Below are 26460 nucleotides of genomic sequence, written 5' to 3'. Positions count from 1 at the left end.
TTCAGAGGGAGCAACCCTATGGAAGCTAGTGCCTCAAGATCTGAGAGATCAGACTCATTATTGCAGTAGTTGCAACAGCAGTGCAGAGCTAGCAGCAGTAGTATGGCTGAATCAGAGTCCCAAAACTCCAAATCCTTGAGCAGTCCACCTCTTGGATTAATACCTTGCTATGGAGGCCCACAGTATTCAGTAGCAAGATGGATCAATGACAGCAGATGGAGTCAAATGCCAAAGTGACAAATGCAGAGTCTAGTAGCAGTCAAACGCTAAGGAGTGCAGCGCAGAGTTGGCAGCAGTGCAGGTGGCACAGGGCAAAGTCAGCAGCAGCACAAATTCCTCAGTGATAGTGCAGATACTAGCAACAGTCAAAGACTCTGGAGACAGATGCATCATACTGATCACAAATGATTCAGTATTTAGGATACCTTTCAGTTGCAGATGTTGCAGTTGCAGCAGCTATAGATGAAAGGGAGTTGCAGCGCAGATGCAGTGTTGGCAGCAGTTCAACAGGGTCAGCAGCAGCACATAAGCAGCGTATATCAAAGTTGCGCAATGGTTGGTGGGTAGTGTGGCAGCGTGACAGGAGATGATGGAGAGACAGGGTGTTGTCACAGGATGTGCAGTAGAGCACTAGAACATATTCCTCGCTAAGAGGGAGTGGTAGCTTTTGTAGCATCGGATGTGTTCTAGCCTTGAAATTTTGTGCAGAGGCTAGAATGCATGAGATCTCCAAAACCCATAAATCGTTTCTGGAAATTCCGCTTAGAAATGACTTAATTAGATTATTAACTAGTTTTTTAATATTTCCTAACTCTAAACTTAGCAGATATGGTTAATTAATCATAATTAATTAAGTCAAGGTGTGAATGTTCTAGAAACTCACACAGATCGACTTCAAGTTAATCCTAGCCATTGATTACGATTTAATCTTGGTTGTTCGAGTCCCAACCAAGGATTATAAGAAGAAGTTGACGGGCACTTGGAGAAGTACACTTGAGTAGCAGTTCTTTGTGCAGATCTGGCTAGCTACAGTAGAGTACGAGCTACAAAAGGACACAGTATCAGTGAGGGGCAGGGACAGTGATCCGGAGGAAGATTTCCAGATTCAAAGAGGCAGTAGCAAGACACTGAGTTATTCCCAGGGCAGGGGCGCAACTACAGGAACGCGTGACTGCAGGAACACGCGAGTGCAGTTAGGCAAGTGCAGGAACGCGAGTGCGGGAACGTGCAAGTGCAGGAATGCATGAGTGCAAGAACGTGAGTGCAGGAAGCACGAGTGTCGAGGTTGCTTAGGGAATATCTTTTCCATATTTTCTTGTTGTTTGGATTGCCAGCTGGACATCCATAGATGTACTCAGATATCACTGTTGCATAATAAAATAAAACCCTCACTGTTGCACCGGTTTTCCCAAGTTGGGTTTTTCCAGGGACATTTGTCCAAAACTAACTATGTTATTTTATGTGTGTGTGCTAGTATTTCTTCCAACATTTATTCTTCCACAATTTTATTTGTGTAGGTTGCAGTGTGATTTGTTCAGTATTTGTTGTAGGAAACAGTACATAAATTGTTAAATTTTATTAACAGTTAGGAGAATAATTTCCAGTCGCTGCAATAGGATTCGAGTTTCCGAATTTTCACACATTGTCTCTCAAGGGACATACCCCACAAGGGTGTTCACAAGGTATGTCCTTTTAGGAAAATTTCTATCTTGGAATAACACATCCTCAAGGAATTTCCTCTTTGACCACTCTTACATCTTGTATGCCTTACCACATCCTCAAAGAGTATCGGAACCAATCTCAGATGCTTATCCAATCCTCCATTCTTTATTCACAACATGAAGAGAAGAATGATGTGTTTATCTCTCCCTCTCAACTAGGGAAGATATACTCATTCCTATAGAAGGAATATACCCAAACTCCCTCTTATCCAAGGACTTTTCCAAGCTCCATCCAAGGACTTGATTCCAAGCTTCCTCTGAACTAGGGACTTGTTTCCAACAGCAGCGCTCTGCTCTTTAGTAGAGATCATGGTACCTTCAACTTGCTTGTAGAGCTCCTCCTTTCGATGTCATGAATTTAATCTTCATCATTATGGAGCCTTCATCTTCTAGGTTTTTTTCATAAGGCATCAGCCATACATCACTGTCCTTCACAACCCATATCAATCATGCCATCCTTCTCTCCATTGGAAAGTGATCTTCTAATCGACATCTGGCTTTTCTTCATCTAGCTATCTTTTCCAAGTCATGTTACTTTCAGGATCTTCCATCCATTCTTGGTTGTAGGTGACATCTACAACTCTCTTTCAGTACCCTTGTTTCAACCCAACCATATTTTTCTCAAAAATCAAAATGAACATCAAATCAAAGTTACCTTTTATGATGGCCTTTCATCATGACATCCATTTGCTTGCAACATCAACGTCCTGCACATTCATAAACACATCTCCAAGACATTTAATGTCAAGGGTCTCCTTCTTTTCCAAACTTTATCAAAGTTTTCATACCTTCTCCATGGAGATGTCCTAACCAATTCTTTTAGTTATCGGATATTCATCACTTTCTCTTATCTCATGTGACCATAGTTGCATTTCTCACAAACTCCTCTTCTTTTCTTCACATATTGCTCCCTAGGAACATTTGTTCATAGTTCCTTTATCTTTGTTAACCACCTCATATATGAGGACATATTATGTTGATTTCATCTTCTCAATATGTGAATTAGTTCAAGGTATATGTCTCCCTACATCTTTCCAAAGGAAGAGACCCTTCTTCCTTGATCATGCTCATAAGATAGAGCATTCACCCATGCTATCTACAACTATATGATGACATGACTTAATCTATCAAATAAATACATACCTCTTTTCTCCCTTTGGTCATCTAGACTTCCTTTTGAAGCTTCCTTTCCTTGCTTGAAAGTACTTTAATTATCTTGGCATGTTGCACTCTTTTGTCATCATACCATCATCTTTCTAAACCAAAGATCCCACACAAGGTTGAATGATCAGCGAGACACTTGCTCCTTCCAAATACAGGTGAACCTTCTAGTGAAGATTCCAACGTAGGATCTTGATTATCCCCATCCTGCAAATTCTCCTTCCTAATGATGATGATGTATGATCAATTCTTTCTATCTTCTATCATGCTAGATGACTTTCTTTCAACCATATATACTACTTATACTTTCAATGAGGTCACCATGAGCTAATTCCTTTCTATGATAATTGTTGCAACCATGTAGACTTCTACTTCAATTATCCTTTCAAGCTTCTATAATGATCGTATGCTTCTCACATGATGCCATCTTCCCAATATGATGCATCTTGTCATACTTACAATGCTTCTCATCTAATAGCAATTTTTAACCATAATAGAGATCTTTTCACCTCCTACTTCACATATATACCTGAGAGACCTTAATAGTGAAGATCTATCCCTTCTTTCTTGGATTTCTTCTCATCAAGTTGTTCTACTTCTTCGGCGATATGGACTTCAATTCTTTCTTTCCTTTTCTTGTTGTCCTTCTTGAGTTCCGGACAATCTCTCTTGAAATGCCCATATTCCTGACAGCCATAGCATTAGATCTTTGACATATCGATCTTCTTCTTTTTCTGAGGACCAAGCTTCCCAAACTTTTCTCTTCTCCTAGCCATCGCAGCAAATGCTTGAACTTGTTCACTTGGTCCTACATTGTTTTTTGCCTTTAACTTGGTTCCTTGAATCTTACACAATGACCAGAGTTCACTAAATGGGGTGGCTTCCTTCTTTCCATAGATGCTTGATACAAAGTTGCCCCATTCATCAGGCAGTGCATTGAGCACCAAAGTGGTCATCCCTTTGTCGAACATTATTCCCCCCAACTCTTGCAATTGGTCTCGTATTCGTGACACCCTCATAAGATATGAGGCTATCCCTTCTTCCTTTCATACCTTTAACTTATAGAGCTTGATTCTCAAAGATATTACTTTTTCAGTTTTTCTGCTTCCTAAGGTCAATTTCTAACAAAAAAATTCAGATTTTTCATGTTGTCTACATCCTGGGGTTTTCTGGAAATTGCATATCTCTCTTTCTTTTGCCTAAACCCTCCTCTCTGCTGCTCGATTTTGCAGCCTCATCCTGCATCCTATCTTATGCAGACTCTAATGAAACCCTTGACTACTCCTTTCTTTCACTCATCGCTGCATTTGGAGCCCTCCATAGCCATCTCGCTATTGTCAAAACCTTCCTCCCCATAGGCTATTTCCGCATTAACACTGCCACCTCTCATTCTAATCCGCTCTGTCTTCTCACCTGCTAACCCTCTGCTGCCATAGAAACCTGCCTTGCTCCCTGTCCGCAGCAACATTTTCGCTCCTTCCATCGCATACCCGTCTTCTTCCTTGCTCGGAACCCTCACGCAGCTGCTCTCCCATGGTCACTCTCTGGGGCCTCCTCTCTGCTTTCCCGCAACAGCGATTCCCTTTCTCACTCAATCCGCTACGTGCACTCCCCTCGTTGCCATCTCCGGCCCGCATTCCCTTTTGTTGCCTGCCTTCGAGCTCTCCTTCCTGCGGACCTGCAACAGCAAACAACAAATGCATTTCTTTTTTTTCCTATTCAACTTTGCATGAATTAAGTTAGGTTTGTTTTTTGCTTTTTTGGTTAGGGTTAGTTTCGACTTCATCCTACTTCAATTTTTTTTTTTTACTTTGTATTGTTACGTATTGTTATGAGTTTAGATTTAATCTTTTTATTTCGGTTAGTTTTCGTTTCATTTTGATTTTAATTTAATTTGTGTTTTTTACTTTTCATCATTTTTTTTATTCAAAATAAAAAACCTAAAGCACTTAAAAAAACAAATTAAAAAAGTTATTCTTTCTTCTTTTTGACTTTTGATTTTTATTTTATTTTGAATTTTTTTATTTTGTGTGTTTTTTTTCAAAATTCAAAAAATATAAAAAAAATCTCTAAAATCTAAAAAATCCTAAAAATCTTTAAAAAATCTAAAAGATCATAAAAAACATTAAAATTTTCTAAAATCTAAAAAATTAAAATAAGCATTAAAAATTTTCTAAAAAAAAATACTAAAGATTTAAAAAAACATCTAAAAAATCTAAAAAATTTAATTTTTTGTGACTTTAGAATTTGGAATAAAATAAATTAAAGGACTTGCGCTTTCACATTAAGTATTTTTAATGTGGCCTATGGCCCATTAAAAAGCTATTTTATTGACCCTTTGATTTGTTTTCCTCATTTTTCACATTAAATTAAGTTCCTAAGGAATAATTAGATTGTTTATCTAAAGTTCCTTGGTACTATTTGGTGATTAAATGCATTTTTATATTTCTCTATTGTCAAGTACAATTAATGTTTCAAAATTTATATTGGCGATAGGAGAAAGTTAATTAATTCTAGATCTGGGCAGTTAATGAAAATCATTTTAAATCTAGAATATCTTGCGTGATACAGTTTTGGGCATTTATATTGATTATTCATGATTGTCATTGTTCGTCGCATATTGGAAAATTGTTCTGGATAACTTGTTTTATTTAGTCGATGGTGTCTTATTTTGATTTATCTATCTTAATTGACCTAGACTCGCTTTAGATTCATCAAGTTGTCCATCATTAAAATCTCCTAGAGTCTGTGTTTCACAGGCTATCTTCATCCATTTACCTTACGGACTACCCCCCTTGACTTGTCTAAGAGAAATTCTAAACGGAGTGACTAAGGATTAAGAGTGACAGCACTTACTCTAAGCGTTGTCGCGCTGCCTAGACACTTTGTGCGACAACAAAAAGTGAACAATAATATTTGAACTTCAAAACTAGTGACCAAGGGTAAAACATCAATTACAAAGAGAACCAATAAACTTTTTTTATTGCAATGTTAAAATCCAATGCTAGTGCTCATAAAGATGGAATTAAGAAAGAGATTCGATCATACAAAAATTAAGAAGAAATTATTTTCACGATGCCTCTCTATTGAAGATATGAATTTGAGTAACAATCAGGATGCCACTTTTGTTGTAGTAGTAATGATGTTATGTTCTAAAGATCAATATAGAAGATAAGACAAACTGTGAAAGAATAATTGTCATTTCACCCAATTCATTTACATATTGATGACTATCATTTTATAGGTTGAACCAGCTAACTGTACCTGAAAGAATTATGAACTTAATTAAGGATAAAAAAGTGTTGAATAGTGAGAAAAATATCACATTCTAAAGGACATAAATACCAGTCAATACCTATGGTAAGTAGGTCAACCAAAAGGTCCATACATACGGTAGGTACGTCAGGCTAGATTATGTAGGGTAGTGTCCAATTAATGTAGGCAATTGGGATTTTCACACCTCAGAAGATACCCCTTTATTTGGAAATGTATGAATTTTCAATTGTGACTTAGACATAAGCATCATTTGCTACATTGGGTAGATCAATTTGGAATAAGCATTTTAGGTGACTTATAAATTATAATTTACACTTGTAATCAATATTAAGCAAGTTACAGCCCCACCGAGAGCTCACTTGGCAAGCCCATGAAAATGTAAAGTAAATGTGAGTAGAAGGTCACATGTTCAAATCCATAGTTGCTTACCTGTAGCTGTGTGCTAGGGGGTAGCGCAGTTCACCTAGGGGTTGTAGTGGTAGCAGTAGGAATTGACCTTGTATCATGCTTAGTACAGGGCCAGCGTAGTTGCCAATTCCTCTAAACATATATATATATATATATATATATATATATATATCAATGTTGCACACATCACGATAATATCAAAATTATCGTGATATTATCGCCAAGCTGCCACTTGCGGATATTTTTGCCATAACTTATCGCGATATTATCACCACGCTGCCCCTTGCCAATATTTTCACCATAACTTATCGTGATATTATCACCAAGCTGCCCCTTGCCAATATTTTCGCCATAACTTATCGCAATAATTTCCTTGTTTTGAATGAATATTGATAATTTCGAAATTATCGCCCTATCTTTGTCAATTTCAACTTATGACCAAATTTTTTTCTTTTGAAACTATTTTTTTAAAACTGAATTAGGGGATTGAGCTGTGAGGATATTCTACCTATTTCCATCAAGCAAACAAGGGAAAATCTATTGTTTCCATTTCCCAAGCTTCATCTCATGAGATACTTAACCTAGTAGTTAACAGTAATATTAATTCCTTAAAGTAAAACTGACATTTTGCTCTTTCATTCTATCCTTTCACTTAAAATTTTAACATTACCACTAATTGACTCAGGATCAAAGTTCACAAAAACGCCTGAAGAAATTGCCAGAAACACAGGTCACCGTTTCCAATACAGAAACAGATACGATCCTTGTTTGAAACGTTGTAAAGACGTTTTTGTACCATTTCAAAAATTCAGAAACTTCAGATTTGGAATTCGATACGTTTCCAAGGGTTTTAAATTTTTTTGGATCCATTTCCGGAAATCTAGAAACAGATCCACGAGAATCGTGATCAAAATCCACCTTTAAAGTTAAAAAGCATGAAAATTTGTATAGCCATAAATAAATAATAAAAATGAAGGAATCAGATTTGCAAATAAACGCACTATAAACACAATCTCATAACGTCTCTTCTAAGTCTTTAGAAACAACAACACTCCATATATTTGTCAAGGATTCTTACTAAGAAAAAGATAGATGTTCAAAAATGCAAACAAAATGGTTTGATGAATGTCTTCGTAAAGAGCTTTATTTGAGCGATTAATTTTCAGTTTGGTTAAGGTTTTGATAATTGTCATTGATTTTGCTCTTGAATTCATAAATCCCTCCAATATAACAAATCTTCTCAAGCGAAGCTTTTGCCAGCATATAGTTAAAAGACCAAGCTGACGTTCAAAAGATTGAAATGTTCAAATAGGGCTTGATAGAATATCCCAATGATCCCATGGGCCTTTTAATTGCCATGCAAGGAAGATAGATATCATCTGCCATGCATGTCAGGTTCTTTGAAGGAGTTGGACCCAAAAGCACAAGGGTTGTAGCATTTCAAATTACATTACTAATGATGATGACAATGCTTATGCTGAATTGATGATGATGACTTGTTTATGTTGAATTCATGACGATGATTATGTATTTTTAGATATAGATTCTAGATTCTAAAAGATGAATATATATATATATATATATATATATATATGTCGTTTCCTTGTCGTATCATATCTGGATTTTTTGAAAATTTGTTGTATCCATTTCAAGACCCGTATCCATATCCGTTTCAGTGCAACTTAGCTCAAGATGTTTGAGAGTTGTTTCGACCTAATTGGATTTCATTTGGAAACAATAGAATTTTAGATTCCACTCAAAATCCAGCAACCTTAATAGTTTTTAGGATTTCAGGATTGAAAAGATTGCAACATTTATACTAGATTTTGTGATGTACGAGAGTATGGAACTAACATTTAATCAAGATCACCAAAGCCTCTATGTACCTCAATGTTTGTGACATTGACTGTTTAGCTCCTCCTTCATGATCCTTCTAAAAATGTACACTTCACTCAAGCAGAATCATTGACTAGGATGTAAAGCTTTTTCTAGCTTATCTTAATGCTTATTGGGTGATATTGATGAGTAGGATCCCAATATAGGCGATGATTTTGATGTTATGTAGCTATTTGTTGTAGCATGATTTTCTTTGGATTTCGAAGGCCATTTATGTTGGTTTCTAGTAGCATCGGATGTGCTCTAAGTCTCAAAATTTGTAGGGAGGCTTAGACACATGCATTCTCCAATTCCCACAAATCGTTTTCAGAAATTCCACCTGGAGACAGTTTTATTAAAATAATTAATTATTTTTAATGCAACCCTAAGTCTAAACTTAGGAACTTAAAATAATTATGTGTATTAATCTAAATTGTGGGTGAAATTTCTAGAAGAAGGGAGATATCAAGTCAATATGATCCTAGCCATTGATTAGGATCTAATCTGGGTCGTTGATTGATCAATGAGAGGATTATAAGAGGAGGTTTGATGGGCACTTGGAGGACACACCAGAGGTAGATACTCAGCTACTCGAGTACGATCGATTTTCTCATTGGTCGAAGTTCGAAAAGAGAAAATCAAATCAGAGGGAGAGTTGCAGGTGAGAAAGAAAGAGAGGGAATCAACATCAGTTGAGAGGTACAAGGCAAGAAGACGCAGAGCAAGAAGAGCCAGTGCAGAAGTGTGACGCAGAAAGAGCCAGCGCAAGGCAGATTGACGTTCGGACTACGTGAGCAATCTGATGTTGGGCCAGCATGAGGAAAAGTGACACAGGAAGATGCAGAGGGATTCAGAGCGCTAAGGAGCACTTCTCCTGGATCATAGATTTGTCAAGAAGCGTCTGTAAATTTTCTCACTTCTGTTATGTTGGTTGTACATTGTACAAGAGATTTTTGTTGAAGAATAATAAAGAAACCCTCATCTGCTGCACCGGTTTTCCCACATTGGGTTTTTCCGAGGACGATTGTCCAAAAATAACTGTGTCATTGTGGTTATTCTTGTGTTGTTATTGCATTCGATTTCAAAACTTTATTTGTGAAAACTGCAGTATAATTTATTTTGATATTCACCGTAAGAACACTATGAATAACTTATTTATGAGTTAATAAGAAGAAGAAATAATATTATCACTACAATAGGATTTCTATTTTGAAATTTTCACATGGTATCAGAGCTTGGTTAAGCAGGAATGTAGACTGAAAAGCCCTCGTTGAGGAAAAGAAGGGAGTTCAAAATTAATGCAAAGGCAGAAAATCGAAACCCCAGAGAATTGCGTAGTTCTCAGGAAAGAACGCAGTTTATTCTACAGTAGTTGTTGCGGTAGGATAGCGTCAAAAAACAACACAAAGATGGACACTCAAAGTAACTCAGAATTGGCTTCTGGACTAGAAGAAGAATTCGCATGCCTAGCAAGTTCAGCGTCAACAGATGTTTGGTATATTGATAGCAGGGCTTCAGCTCATATGACTGGAGTACGAAAATATTTCTCGAGCTATCAAGAAGAACAAATGGATTGTCATATTACAATGGGAAATCAGACAAAGTGTACTCTAGTAGGGAGGGGCACCATAGCATTTCAGACAAAAGCAAGAACCAACATCCAAGCCACCAATGTTCTGCATATGTCGGGATTAGGAATGAATCTGATTTCAATGTCCCAATTACAGGATAAGGGATACGATGTATACTTCATTGGAAAGAAAGTATACATCAAGCATCCAAGTTGGAAGAAGAAAAGACAGATGGGAACTCGAAGCAACAAATTGTATAGGTTGCAGCTTGTGTCTCCAATGGCACTGATAGGGAGCAACTATGATGGTGAAAAGGAACGAAATGAATTATGGCATAGGCGAATGGGACATTTACACCATGGAGCACTACGGATGCTCAGAGAGACTGTTACAAGAGTACCAGCCCTTAGTAGTGAATATGATGACTTATGCAGAGGGTGTGTACTAGGGAAGTACACTAAAGCAGCTTTTTCCAGAAGTAACAATAGAGCAGAATGTGTATTAGGATTGATACACTCAAATATCTGTGGTCCTATGTCCACAAGAGCTCTTAGTGGTGGCGAATACTTCGTCACCTTTATTGATGATCACTCTATAAAAACCTGGATCTATTTCTTAAAGACCAAGGATGAGGTCTTTAATCGTTTCTGACAGTTTAAATCTCGTTGAAAATATGACAGGGAAAAATATAAAGGTATTGCGTTCAGATAATGGTGGAGAATATATGGACAAAGACTTCACAGATTTCTGTGCAAAGGAGGGCATCAAAAGAGAATGGACAACTCCATATAATCCAGAGTAGAAAGGAGTAGCAGAACGGAAAAATAGGACTATTGTTGGGGCAGCCAACGCTATGTTGTATGATCAAGATCTACCTAGGTATCTATGGGCAGAAGCTTGCAACGCAGCAATGTATATCCAAAATAGAACTCCTCATAGAGCATTGGGGAAGAAATCGCCCGAAGGGGTCTTCATAGGGAAGAAGCCGGAAGTCAGCCATCTCAGGATATTCGGAAGCGTGGATTATTGTCACATTCGAGACAAGAAGCGCAGTAAATTGGATCAGACTGCAGAAAAGGGGTATCTCGTAGGATACAACGAGACCTCAAAGGCATACAAAATCTACATTCCTAGCAAAAGGAAGATTGTAGTAAGACGAGATGCAAATTTCATGGAGGATACAGCTTTTAGGAAATCTCATGAGATGCCTGCAAAAGATCAGTCAGGAATTGTTCCACTAGTCCAGGAGCAACAGCGGCAGCAAGGAGGATAGGCAGGAGGACTAACACTTCGATCGAGTACAGTGACCAGTACCAATATCTCCTCAGAGGGAGGAAATCCAGATAGTTCTCAGCAAATGGAACAATAGGATCAGGAGTACAACAGACACTGACGGACGCAGAGGATTTTGTTGGAGCTCCTAGAACTAAGAAAAGGCCACATAGGCAACCTCACAAATGCCAAGCATTAGTAGCTCAGGTTGAAGAACCCTCTAGCCTTCAGGAAGTTGTTCAACACCAAGTATGGGTGGATGCCATGGTAGAAGAATACAATTCTATCATGACAAATGATGTCTAGGAAGTAGTACCGAGACCAAAAGATAGATCACTTGTAGGATCACGATGGGTCAACAAGATCAAGTATGTTGCAGATGGCAGTATAGAGAAGTACAAGGATAGGTTCATGGCAAAGGGGTATGCTCAAAAAGAAGTAATAGACTGTGACGAAACCTTCGCCCCAATTGCTCAATACACCTCTATCAGATCCGTTATATCTCTAGCGACTCAAATGAGATGGGAGATTCACCAGATGGATGTCAAGAGAGCATTCTTGAATGGGGTGATAGAAGATGAGGTGTATATAGAACAGCTTGGAGGCTTCGAAACTCATGAGAAGAGAACTCATATTTACAGATTAAAGAAAGCCCTGTATGGGCTCACGCAGGCACCTAGAGCATGGCATGGTCAAATTGATAGTTACTTGCAGAAATTGGGATTTGTCAAGAGTGATGCTAATCCCAACCTATACTATTTGATGGTAGAGAATGATCCATTTATTCTGGTATTATATTTAGATGACTTGTTCCTAACTGGGTCATCCAACCTCATACAGGATTGCAAGAAGAATCTTGAAGCTAAATTTTACATGAAGGACATGGGGTTGATGCATTATTTTTTAGGATTGGAAGTTTGGCAGAAGAATGGGGAGATCTTCCTTGGACAAGGAAGATATGCTACAGAAATTTTGAAACGATTCAAAACACGGGATTGTCGTCCCATGGCTACTCCCATGATCACCAACTAGAAGAAAATAGATGCATCAGGAGACAAGGCAATAGACCCCACCATGGACAGATAGCTCATTGGGTCGCTCATGCAACTGGTCAACACTAGGTCGAACATCTGCTTTGCTATCAACACTCTTAGTTAGTTCATGGTGGAACCAAAAAGGGTGCATTGGGCAGCAACTAGACACATTCTTAGGTATGTGCGTGGAACAATCAGATATGGGTTGAAATACTCCAGAGGCGAGGATGTCAAATTGAATGGGTTCACAGATGCAGATTAGGGAGATAGTTCAGTAGACCGAAAAAGTACTTTGAGGTATTGCTTCAGTGTTGGATTAGGGATGATATCTTGGTGCAGCAGCAAGTAGAAATCAGTAGCTCTGAGCTCAGCATAAGCAGAATATATGGCAACCAACACAGCTACATGCGAAGCTATATGGCTCAGAAAATTGCTTGTGAGCTTGTTCAGAAAAAGGATGGAAGTGACCAAGGTTTATTGTGATAATCAGAGTTGTATCAAACTCTCTTAGAATCCAGTATTTCATGATCAGTCGAAACACACAGATATCATATGTCACTTTATCAGAGACTGTGTTCAGCGTGGGGCAGTATAGCTACAGCATGTTCCCACAGGAGATCAGGTAGCAGACATACTCACAAAGGCTTCCAGAAGGGTAAAATTCACTCAGCTTAGAGAGCAGATGGGTATGGTAGAGAATCCATTTCAGTAGAAGCAGGAGTTTGTAGTGCAGGGGCAGTTGGCAGTGGCAGTGCTAGCAGCAGCATGGATGCAGAAATTCAAAGGGAGTTGTAGTACAGATGTAGTGTTGACAGTGGCAAGGTCAACATCAGTATAGATGCAGCAATTTCACAGTAGTTAATGGACAGAAGGTCAGACATCAGCAGCGTAGAGGACGATGTTATGAAGTCAGAGTGATGCTCCAACAGATTGCATTGCTTGAGCACATTCCTCACTAAGAGGGACTGTTGATATCTGGTAGCATCGGATGTGCTCTAAGCCTCAAAATTTGTCGGGAGGCTTAGACACATGCATTCTCCAATACCCAGGAATTGTTTTGGGAAATTCCACCCGAAGACAGTTTTATTAATATAATTAATTATTTGTTATGGTACCCTAAGTCTAAACCAAGGTTGCACAAAACGGGGAAACGGGTACGAGTTTCCGAAACGGGAAGCGATACGAAACGCGACCTCCCCAAATTTTGGAAACGGGGAAACGCGTATATATATATATATATATATATATATATATATATATATATATTAGGAATTTAAGAAATATGTGCAATCATAAAGCATATATGATACATTCTAATTTATTACATTATGATAAAATTGTCAATTGTCAATGCATAGACTATAAGTATCTAAATTTACATCACATTTACTCATGAATAATCACATAATGAAAATAGAAATATCCAAAATCAGCCACGAGAAATTTCTAATTTTTTGTCTCGTGGTTGATTGGGAGTCTCCTCCTACATAGTCGAATGACCTTAGTGCTCTTGATTAAATACAAGTTTCATACCCTAGTACCCTACATTCTCTTGATTATTGGGAGTCTCCCCTGCATAGAGGGCTTTGTTCTCTCGATTAAATACAAGTTCCATACCCTAGTACATGATAAAATCCAATGGAAACATTGAAATCCCCCCAATCCTGAAATCCTGAAAAACAGATAAGTCTGCTGGATTTTGAGTAAGATCTAAAATTCTACTTTCTCCATATGAAATCCAATGACGGCGAAACCACTCTCAAACATCCTGAGTCATTTCATGGTAATGTTAAAAATTTAAGTAAAAGGATGAAAATGAAAAATAAAGGAGAATATCACTTTTACTTTAAGAATTTAACATTACCATGAACTACATATCAACACTAGGGCAAACAAATGTAAGAGATCTACATTAGAAAAAAAAAAAAAAATTAAAAACAAATGTTTTTTTGGGGGAAACGTGGCCCGTACGGCCTGGAAACGCGTTTCCGGCCGTACGGCCACGTTTCCGTTTCGGGAAACGTGGCCGTACGGCCGGAAACGCGTTTCCAGGCCGTACGGTACGGGGAAACGCGTTTTGTTTCGTTTCCCCTGGCGAAACGCCCCCTAGGGCCACGTTTCCTGCAACTTAGGTCTAAACATAGGAAATTAAAACAATTAATGGGTATTAATCTAAACTGTGGGATAAACTACTAGAAGAAGGGGGAGATCAAGTCAATATGATCCTAGCCATTAATTAGGATCTAATCTAAGTCGTTGATTGATCAACGAGAGGATTATAAGAGGAGGCTTGATAGGCACTTGGAGGACACACCAGAGGCATGTGAAAATTCTCAGATCTAACAATCTCTGGAATCCTACAGCAACCAGCTGAATCTACTTCACCTAGATCGTAAATTACATTACAAACTTACTTCAGATTTCTTCTTGAAATATTGAAGTAAATTACTAAAGCAGCCTACACCAAATTAAATATGATTTTGAAACATAGAAACTAAGCAAGGAAAATAGAAACACATAGGACATCGTCATTTTTGGACAAATGTCCCCGGAAAAACCCAATGCAGGAAAACCAGTGCAACAGCTCTGATTATTATGCAGGAGAAAATCTTAGTACAATTTTAGGATGCTCAACTAGAAATCCGATATGGAGAGAATACTGGACAAAAGAATGGTGAAATGATCTCACCCTGTCACTGGGAGAATCAGTGATTGATTCTACTAAACTGGAGGCTCTACATCACCCTCTACGTGGCCTATGGGCAAAACTGCGTCACTCCCGGCAGTTTCTATGTCACCCCTGCTGGGTATTACGTTGCCCCTCTTCCGGATCCTCTACTAGCTGAGAAAATCGATCTTCTACCTCCCGGACTCACACCCCGGCTTCCGGCAACTGAAACTCGACTTCCCTTAGCAGGAAACTTGACATCCCCTCAAGGACTGCACTGCCTCTACGTCAATACTGCGTGGGTCAGCGTCAGCCTTCCTCTGGACGTCATTTTGTCCTCCCTCTGCCTCGTACTCTCCGGAAATTCCTTTTTCCGGATTCTCACTGCCCCTCTGCTGCAAGAAATCTCTTCAATCGATTTTTCCTCCTGAGAACTTCCCACTTCATAAAATCGATTTCCTTCATCTCTCAGTGTGTCTTCCAAATGACCCTCAAGCCCTTTCTTATATCTTTCTGTTGGACAACCAACGGCCTAGATTAAATCTTAATCAAAGGCTCAAATCATTTTGGCTTGATCTGTGTCTTTTTCTAGAAGTTTCACCCATGATTAGATTAATGCCCATTAATATTTTAATTTTCCTAACTTTAGACTTAGGAACCCCCATTAAAAAATATTAATTATTTTAATAAAATCACTTCTGGGTGGAATTTCCCAAAACGCTTTCTGGGTTCTTTGGAATACATGTGCCGAAGCCTCCCTGCAAAATTTGAGGCTTAGAACACATCCGATGTTATCCCAAATCAACACTCCCTCTTAGCGAGTAATGTGCTCTAGCAATACACTGCTAATGCATATTGCTCCGACTCTGAAGCATCGTCCTATATGTTGCTGATGTCTGACATGTTGTCCACCAACTACTACATTGTTGCTGCAATTGTACTGCTGCCTTTGACACTGCCACTGCCAATGCTACATTTGTAATACAGTTCCCTCTCAAATGTTGCATTTGCTATGCTACTAGCACTGCCACTGCTAACACGGCATCCGTACTGCAACTCAGTTGCTGAGAGAAGAAACTGAAAACACCCAAGACTGGACAAGTATCCAGTGGATACACCTCGGTGCTAAAAGCCTAACTGCTGCTAGTCCCACATTGTCTTTTGAAGCCACTGCGCTGCTGAAGCTCTGCACTGTGCCTCCACACACTACTGCCTCTCTGCTCTATGCTGCTCACATTCTGGGGCTACTAACTACTGCATCTGTCGAATCAACACTCCATGGCACCAACTGAAAACTCCTCCAACCCGCTACTACTAAGCCTGTAACAAGGTGATGATCCAAGAGGTGGGCTCCTCAAGAATCCTGCCTATCTATAGCTCTATCGAACTACAATTCAATATCATTCCACCTCCCTCCTGAAGGTATCTTGGCTGTCATAGCGAACTCCTCCTGTTCAATCTTTGTAGCTGCAACCTTAGGATCATGCTTCTCATCCTTCTCCTTTTTCTTCAAAGGACACTAGGATGCATAGTGGCCCATCTCGCCACATCTGAAGCACTGCACCCTGGAGACGTCTTTCTTTTGTCTTTGTTGCCCCTGATGTCCCTTTGATGTAAGGGTTGCATTATCCTCCTCCTCTACTTTGGGCTTCGACCCACTGTTGTTGCTGCTTCCATCAAGTTTGACCTTGACCAAGTCTCTCCTCAACTCTTCTTCTTTTAGAGCTGCCCACATCTCGTCCCAATTTGGCAACATTGTTCTGCCCAGGATACTCTGAACAAAGACTTGCCATTCATCCGAGACAGAATTCAGGGCCAGTCGCACTAACTCGAATCCTGAGGTGTATGCCCCGCAACCGACAAGTCATCACGAGTCTCCTTTAGTTTCGTGAGGAATAGATCCACATGTTCTCCCTTCTGCATCTGTGCAGATCTCAACATTTTGGTCTAACATCTTCCGCTACTCTGAAGATCCCTGATACAATGTGGCCAAGGCATCCCACATCTCCTTAGCAGTCCCTCTGCTAGCAACATGACATACCACATGATGCTTGACTCCATCCAGGATCATCCTATTCGCCTTCGCCATCTCACCTCTGTAATTCTTCAACGGATCTGCATCCACAGGGACCACTACCACACTATCAGCATACGTCTTGAGGGCATGCTCATCCAGAAGGAAAGATAATATAGCCTTCCAGATGACGACGTTGGAAGCTCCGTCGAACCTGCCCTGATCCCTCAAGCCACTGGGTGTCATATCCTCCGAAAATTGTCGAACAGCTCCCTCTTTCTCCCTACTACATAGCTTCTAGGTTGGCTTACGCACTCCCTAATGGAGCTGGTAATTTTGTTGCTCCTCTGTTGCTTAGCAAATGAGAAATATCGATTTCCTCGGCAAGAAATCACTAAGGAAGGATTCCCTCACTATGTGATCTGCTTCCTCCTTCTGATCGCTTTTATGCCCAGCACTCAGCTTGCAGAAAAATACATCCCTCTAGCTCTGCGCTGAGGCTCTGCATGGCTCCCTCTGCCCCGGCAAATTCTCGATCCGACAGTCTTACCTCTCTGTCGGCTCACTCAGAGAGAGACAACCCCGAACATATCGCCCTTCTGGCTAGAACTGCGCAATCCCTCAGGGGATTCGAACTGTTGCTTGCTGCAGCAAGTTGGCCCTTGCTTCAGTGCTAGATCTGCTCTTCCTGTTTCACATCAAACACTCTGATACCATGTGAAAATTCCTAGATCTAACAATCTGTGGAATCCTACTGTAACCAGCTGAATCTACTTCAGCTCTATCATAAATTACATTGAAACTTATTTTAGATTTCTTCTTGAAATATTGATGTAAATGACTGAAGCAGCCTACACCAAATTAAATATGATTTTGAAACATAGAAACTGAGCAAGGAAAATAGAAACGCATATGACACCGTTATTTTTGGACAAATGTCCCCAGAAAAACCCAATGCGGGAAAACCGGTGCAGCAGCTCTAAGGGTTTTATTATTATGCAGGAGAAAATCTGAGTACAATTCTAGGATGCTCAACTAGTAATCCGATACGGAGAGAATACTGGACAAAAGAATGGGGAAATGATCTCACCCTGTCATTGGGGGAATCAGTGACTGATTCTGCTAAATTGGAGGCTCTACATCACCCTCTACGTGGCCTCTGGGCAAAACTGCGTCACTCCCGACAATTTCTACGTCACCCCTGCTGGGTATTACGTTGCCCCTGTTCTAGATCCTCTGCTGGCTGAGAAAATCGATCTTCTACCTCCCAAACTTACACCCGACTTTCGACAACTGAAACTCGACTTCCCTTAGCAGGAAACTTGACTTCCCCTCAAGGATTGCGCTGCCTCTGCATCAACACTGTGTGCCAGCGTCAGGCTTCCTCTGGACGTCTTTTTGTCCTCCCTCTGCCTCATACTCTCCGAAAATTCCTTTTTCCGGATTCTCACTGCCCCTCTGCTGCAAGAAATCTCTTCAATCGATTTTTCCTCCTGAAAACTTCTCACTTCAGAAAATCGATTTCCTTGATCTCTCAGTGTGTCTTCCAAATGACCCTCAAGCCCCTTCTTATATCTTTTTGTTGGACAACCAACGGCCTAGATTAAATCTTAATCAAAGGCTCAGATCGTTTTTGCTTGATCCGTGTCTTTTTCTAGAAGTTTCACCCATGATTATATTAGTACCCATTAATATTTTAATTTTCCTAACTTTAGACTTAGGAACCCCATTAAAAAATATTAATTATTTTAATAAAGTCACTTCTAGGTGGAATTTCCCAAAACGCTTTCTGGGTTCTTTGGAATACATGTGTCCAAGCCTCCCTGCAAAATTTGAGGTTTAGAGCATTTTTGATGCTATCCCAAATCAACAAGTCAGATATTCAGCTACCTAAGATCGATTTTCTCACTGGTTGAAGTTTGGCAAGGAAAACCGAAACAGAGGGAGAACTGCAGGTGAGAAAGAGAGAGAGGGCATCAACATCAGTCAAGAGGTACAAGGCAAGAAGACGCAGAGCATGGAGAGCCAACGCAAAAGTGTGACGCAGAAAGAGGCAGCGCAGGGCAAGTTGACGCTAGGATTGTGTGAGCAGTCTGACGTTGGGCCAGCGCGAGGCAAAGCGACGCAGGAAGACGCAGAGGGATTCAGAGGGCTGAAGAGCACTTCTACTGGATCAAAGATTTGTCGAGAAGCATCTATAAATTTTCTCTCTTCTGTTTTGTTGGTTGTATATTGTACAAGAGATTTTTGGTAAAGAATAATAAAGAAATCTTCATTTGTTGCACCGGTTTCCCACATTGGGTTTTTTCGGGGACGATTGTCCAAAAATAACTGTGTCATTGTGGTCATTCTTGTGTTGTTATTCCATTCGCTTTCAGAATTTTATTTGTGAAAACTGCATTAAGATATATTTTGATATTCACCGTAAAAACACTATAAATAACTTGTTTTTGAGTTAATAAGTAGAAGAAATAATATTATCACTGAAGTAGGATTTCTATTTTGCAATTTTCACAATTTAGAGCTTCTCAGTCTCTATTGATCTATTTTGATTCAAAGATGGATTGCACTCAGTGATATTTTGTTTATATGCACCCTTGTTATACACATGAGAAATTTTTCTTATTTGTGTAAAATAATTTGGATTCATATGGATGCACATGAATTATATGTTCTTTTCAAAATTTAAATATTTTATGTATTTTTTGGTCAACCAATCTTTTGGTCCAATTCCGATAACATTGTTGAGGGTGATATGACTATTTTCCATCAAGCAAACAAGGGAAAATCCGTTGTTATCATTGCCATGATTCATCTCATGAGATACATTTACTTTTGTTTTGATATGATTTTGTGCCATTCTATTAGATCTTATGACTCGGGACAAATATCATATTTCAATATCGATATCTGATGTATCACTTGATATGTTATACATCTTATATATCGATTTTATTTTCATATTTATATAGCGATGTGTTTGTTTGATGTTGATGTTGTTTTATAAATTAAAAATAAAAAATAAAAAAGAGTAATTTTGTATTTTTCAAGTTTCTCGATAATTTCCATATTTTCACCAATATTACCAATAATTTAAATTTTAGACCCCCGGTGAAAAATTGTTGATAACAATATCTATCTATCTATATATATATATATATATATATAAAGCAAGTTGTAAGTCCTTAATGTCAAAATTTTGGGACCTCACTCAAGACCAATTTATTTGGATTCCCAAGTCATATCAATTGTGATTTATAAATCAGCATCATTTGATTTATTGGGAAGATCATCATGAAACAAGTCTTCAAGGTGGTTATAATTCACACTTCCAAACAATAGTGAACAAGTTATCACTCCCCAAAGATAATGTTCAGAATCACCCTTTATTTCAATATATAGCAATTAGTTTTCCTTCATAAGACTAATTTTTTGCTACTAATCTGTATCATGGCCAACTGTAATGCAATTATATATCAAAATCATATATCATTACCATTTATGAGGACAAAACACTTCTCATACCACCAAAAAAGCGATCCGGTAAATTAATCTGTTAATTTTTGGTAGCTTGGAAGGTACTTCAATCGCTAGGGTTCGGGGTTTGTAGGTTAGAGTGACACAAAAGTACTTTTGGGCGTGAAACCCAAGCATGTGGATGTGGACCCCTGACGAGATTTTGACATGTGATGGATGACGATGATAGTGCACATCGAGACGAATCTGACACATCGAAAATCATCCGATTCTGAGTTGTAGTTGAAGAGAAATGAATTTTTGAATGTAGAGTGCGGCTTTGGTCAAGTCGGCCTAGTTGTTGAGAGGCTTCTTGACAGGTTGGCAGCCCTCTTTCTATCATTCGATGGAGCCTTCTTCTTGGATATAAATAAGAGGTGAGTTTGGAGTAATTTGATACATCTAAGTGAGCAACACAAAGGGAACGAACTCAAGAAGATAATTTATGTTTAGGCCACAGCTAGGGCACATTCCAGCAAAGGAGAAGAGGGCTAGTTCAGGCCTCTTTGTGACTGTTTGGATGCCTATGTGACCTTGCAGCAGGGGCGAGTAGGAAAGCATATTTTATGGATTGTTTTTGGGTATGATTAGGAGAAATACATCTCTGTCTTGGGCTGCAGATAGAATCTACTTCAGTGAAGGATAGAGGGGACATTAGGGTCTCCCTTGAGACAGTTTTGGAGTGCGAGTTATCTTGCATCAAGCCTGCATGGGAGAGGAGCTGTTCTAGGCTTGTTTAGCATGGAAAACTTCCTTAAGCAGGCCGAAAAGGTGACAGACCTGCATTTGCTAGGCCGCATACCTGTAGTGGCAGTTTGGTAGTCTAAACAAGCCTAAGACAGGGTGTTGTAGGAGCCTAACAAGGCAGTGAGTTTCTTAGACTTGAAGAAGGGAGGATGCTGCAGTATTTTAGGTGAGTTTTGGCCATAGATGGTGGGCTTTTGTGGGCTACACGACTGCCCCAACCAATGACCAGAATTCAGTCCATGAACAACAATTGAAAGGTATAATATTTCTTCATTCTTGCTAGGTGTTGGGTCTACTTTTGGACCAGATTTGTATGGGTTGTTGAAGAAGTTTGTTGGCAGCCAAGAGGAAAGGTTTCCTAGGTGTCGGATGCTCTAACCACGAGCAGATGCAAAAGCAAGCAATGGTCACTCCTGGTCTATTGGAGGGTAGCATGAGAGTGGAACAAGTGTGAATAGTGGATTGCGCATTTATGGTTTGTGAGAGGGCAGCGTGATAGTGCCCAAGTTGGAGCCCAGTGTGCACGATCTTCATGGACTTAGGTGGTTGCTAGACTTAGGTGGTTGCTAGAGTGGCAGAAGGAGAGCTCAAGGGTTTGACCAACCAGGAGTAGTTTGAGTAGCCTTAGACTTGTGTGTGGAGAAGGACATCTACAGCTGTTAGCAGAAGATGGGCAATCATCCTAGCCCATGTTCATTGTGAGAGATGGGCATCTTAGATTGATAGGTAGCAGCCCTCTGTGCCCTATGTTAGTCTTCATTGGAGCAGCATACGAAGACTATAGTGGGTTGAAGTCCCCGAGTAGCTGAGGAGCAATAGTCGGCAGTTGAGAGTTGTTCACAAATGGAGTTGTGAACAACTCAACAGGAGTCTCGATGTGTTGTGCCCTTGATGGACTAAGGCACAACCACTGAGCAGATTGGATAGCAGAGGTTCAGTGGCCAAATGGACTTGGATTATTGATAGAGACAGTGTTGCAGATCGGGAGCCAAAGGACCAAGCAGGTACAAGGTACAACCGAGAGGAGCTAAGAGAGCGCGCTACATCAACCAAATGGTTAAGAATATCTTGTTGAGGGTAGATTGGTGGTCGATGGACTGACACCAAGCCCTAGTTTTGTATTCTTGTACTTGTGGATAATTGAGGGCCATTATCCTTGGTACGGGAGCCATAGACTGTTGTATTAATCAGTTGGATTAATATAATGAAATTGGGATATTGTACAAAATTGTGTAAAAAATTGTGTATATTTTGTGCACTAGTAGATTTATTGCTATTTATATTCCGTTGTGCAAAGTAGCTTCATTGTGATTCTTGGTTTGGTAGCGTCAGTGATTTAAGATTCTATCCAAGACAACAGGATCGAGGAAAAAACACATAATTGACATACCAAATAGTCCCTTCTGACTTGAAAGAATATCTTTAGATATTCTAATCCAAAAATAACTATGCATTGTATTGAATTTGAGACTCAACAAAATTTTAAATAAAACAAAAGTTGTTATATAATCTAACGAACAGAAAAGTTAAAATATTCCACAAATATCATATTCAACAAATTAATATAATTCAAAATCAAAATTTTCTTGCTGAACATTTTACTACATAACTTCATCAAGAAAGTGACAAACTTGAGATGCAACAGTAGTCGAATACAAAATCATAAAGCTCAATCCTTGTGAAAAAGTACATGAAAAAGAAGATACCTTTCAATCCCGCCACTACTGTGGGGAGAGTAAACTGAATTCCGCCTAGCCACTGTCGAAGTCCTTCCTACAGAAACAATATGTTGTGGAGACTGGTCCGGACTGTAACATGTAAATTATTAACTGACTAAAATACAATATTCAACCTGTCTCAAAAATAATGGCATTTCTTATACATAAACAAAATACAACAAAACTAGTCACAATAAAACTATAATAAAGTTGATTGAATAATGAAAGTCTTTTAAAACATGCCCTATGAAAAATATATACAGAGGTTTATGCTAACTAGCTGTGAACCCTGCGATAACATTATGGCATACTACCAAATCAGTATATATGCAGAAAGCAAGACCATAATTACATTGAGAATCCATATCATGATTGTTTTGACAATCTTAATTCCTCGACACATCTATTTTATTTAGTGCTAACTTGAATCATATAAATCAAATTCACAATTCCCTAAAAACAGAGAAGCATTTGATAAACTTGCTTTCTTATGATAAAACTTGAAGAATCAGCGAACTAATTATCCTAAACTAAAATAAAAAAAAATGAAAAGATTCCAGGTTTTTACGGATAAAAAGGCTGTTGTAGTTCTATTAACCTTTGCCACAAAAAACTTATCTCATAAGCTAGGTTTGAAACACACCTACATCTAAGTCATCCTTGCACTTGATCGGGGAGGTGAGATTGTTCTCTGAGAGAAGTCGCCCCACATTTGACATAAAATACTTTCCACTTTTCAGATCCAACTAGGAATGACCCCTAACGTTGCATTCTCCAATCTTTGGATCGAATACAAGGTGAAATATGAACTCTTCTCCCAGTTGAAGCTCCCTTCTGAAATGGTCCAACCTTTATCCAAGTGATCCACCTACGACAAAGAAATAAAGCAGGCTAGTTCCCTAGTTTATCTCCTCCAAGTGCTTATGCAACCCCTAGACGAATCATTCCTCCAACTGTTGGGGGGTCATACTCAATGCAAAATTATTTTAGATTTTAGCCCAATTACCACAGTAATCCAAGAAAATATAATATAATTAAAACCAACCCATGCAATGTAAAAATATACACAGGTTCGCAAAATAAGTTCTTTTTACTATGGCATATGATCTCACAAAACAACAACCTTTACTAGAGAGAGGAAAGCCTTTTATAAAACTTTTTTTAATGGCTGGTTGGACTCTTAGAAAATAATAATTAGTAATCATCCACATGTCAGAGATTAAATAAATTTTAATAAAATATTATATCGCATTCATAATATTACTCGAGTACGATCGATTTTCTCATTGGTCGAAGTTCGAAAGAGAAAATCAAATCAGAGGGAGAGTTGCAAGTGAGAAAGAAAGAGAGGGAATCAACATCAGTTGAGAGGTACAAGGCAAGAAGACGCAGAGCAAGGAGAGCCAGTGCAGAAGTGTGACGCAGAAAGAGCCAGCGCAAGGCAGATTGACGTTCGGACTACGTGAGCAATCTGATGTTGGGCCAGCATGAGGAAAAGTGACACAGGAAGATGCAGAGGGATTCAGAGCGCTGAGGAGCACTTCTCCTGGATCATAGATTTGTCAAGAAGCGTCTGTAAATTTTCTCACTTATGTTATGTTGGTTGTACATTGTAGAAGAGATTTTTGTTGAAGAATAATAAAGAAACCCTCATCTGCTGCACCGGTTTTCCCACATTGGGATTTTCCGAGGACGATTGTCCAAAGATAACTGTGTCATTGTGGTTATTCTTGTGTTGTTATTGCATTCGATTTCAAAACTTTATTTGTGAAAACTGCAGTATAATTTATTTTGATATTCACCGTAAGAACACTATGAATAACTTATTTATGAGTTAATAAGAAGAAGAAATAATATTATCACTACAATAGGATTTCTATTTTGAAATTTTCACATGGTATCAGAGCTTGGTTAAGCAGGAATGTAGACTGAAAAGCCCTCGTTGAGGAAAAGAAGGGAGTTCAAAATTACTGCAAAGGCAGAAAATCGAAACCCCAGAGAATTGCGTAGTTCTCAGGAAAGAACGCAGTTTATTCTACAGTAGTTGTTGCGGTAGGATAGCGTCAAAAAACAACACAAAGATGGACACTCAAAGTAACTCAGAATTGGCTTCTGGACTGGAAGAAGAATTCGCATGCCTAGCAAGTTCAGCGTCAACAGATGTTTGGTATATTGATAGCAGGGCTTGAGCTCATATGACTGGAGTACGAAAATATTTCTCGAGCTATCAAGAAGAACAAATGGATTGTCATATTACAATGGGAAATCAGACAAAGTGTACTCTAGTAGGGAGGGGCACCATAGCATTTCAGACAAAAGCAAGAACCAACATCCAAGCCACCAATGTTCTGCATGTGTCGGGATTAGGAATGAATCTGATTTCAATGTCCCAATTACAGGACAAGGGATACGATGTATACTTCATTGGAAAGAAAGTATACGTCAAGCATCCAAGTTGGAAGAAGAAAAGACAAATTGGAACTCGAAGCAACAAATTGTATAGGTTGCAGCTTGAGTCTCCAATGGCACTGATAGGCAGCAACTATGATGGTGAAAAGGAACGAAATGAATTATGGCACAGGCGAATGGGACATTTACACCATGGAGCACTAAGGATGCTCAGAGAGACTGTTACAAGAGTACCAGTCCTTAGTAGTGAACATGATGACTTATGCAGAGGGTGTGTACTAGGGAAGTACGCTAAAGCAGCTTTTTCCAGAAGTAACAATAGAGCAGAATGTGTATTAGGATTGATACACTCAGATATCTGTGGGCCTATGTCCACAAGAGCTCTTAGTGGTGGCGAATACTTCGTCACCTTTATTGATGATCACTCTAGAAAAACCTGGATCTATTTCTTAAAGACCAAGGATGAGGTCTTTGATCGTTTCTGAGAGTTTAAATCTCTTGTTGAAAATATGACAGGGAAAAATATAAAGGTATTGCGTTCAGATAATGGTGGAGAATATATGGACAAAGACTTCACAGATTTCTGTGCAAAGGAGGGCATCAAAAGAGAGTGGACAACTCCATATAATCCAGAGTAGAATGGAGTAGCAGAACGGAAAAATAGGACTATTGTTGGGGCAGCCAACGCTATGTTGTATGATCAAGATCTACCTAGGTATCTATGGGCAGAAGCTTGCAACGCAGCAATGTATATCCAAAATAGAACTCCTCATAGAGCATTGGGGAAGAAATCGCCCGAAGGGGTCTTCATAGGGAAGAAGCCGGAAGTCAGCCATCTCAGGATATTCGGAAGCGTGGATTATTGTCACATTCGAGACAAGAAGCGCAGTAAATTGGATCAGACTGCAGAAAAGGGGTATCTCGTAGGATACAACGAGACCTCAAAGGCATACAAAATCTACATTCCTAGCAAAAGGAAGATTGTGGTAAGACGAGATGCAAATTTCATGGAGGATACAGCTTTTAGGAAATCTCATGAGATGCCTGCAAAAGATCAATCAGGAATTGTT

General features: G+C 39.1%; 1 protein-coding gene across 4 annotated transcripts in view; it reads right to left on the bottom strand.

Annotated features, from left to right (window-relative positions):
• The window catches only part of LOC149140189 (serine/threonine-protein kinase EDR1-like), a 499775-nt gene that overhangs the window by 302002 nt on the left and 171313 nt on the right, over nucleotides 1-26460 (bottom strand). For all 4 annotated transcript variants that reach the window (XM_089447023.1, XM_089447024.1, XM_089447025.1 and 1 more), the window contains one exon: nucleotides 22970-23071. In XM_089447023.1, the coding sequence (XP_089303149.1) occupies nucleotides 22970-23071 (102 nt within the window). The remainder of the gene's footprint in view (nucleotides 1-22969; nucleotides 23072-26460) is intronic.

This window comes from Pinus tabuliformis, chromosome X (assembly GCF_031772625.1).
Source record: "Pinus tabuliformis cultivar Carrire ecotype Pingquan chromosome X, CPIR1, whole genome shotgun sequence".
In the NCBI taxonomy this organism is placed as follows: domain Eukaryota; kingdom Viridiplantae; phylum Streptophyta; class Pinopsida; order Pinales; family Pinaceae; genus Pinus; species Pinus tabuliformis.
Note: the sequence above shows the minus strand (reverse complement) of the source record. Positions and strands in the feature narration are given on the sequence as shown.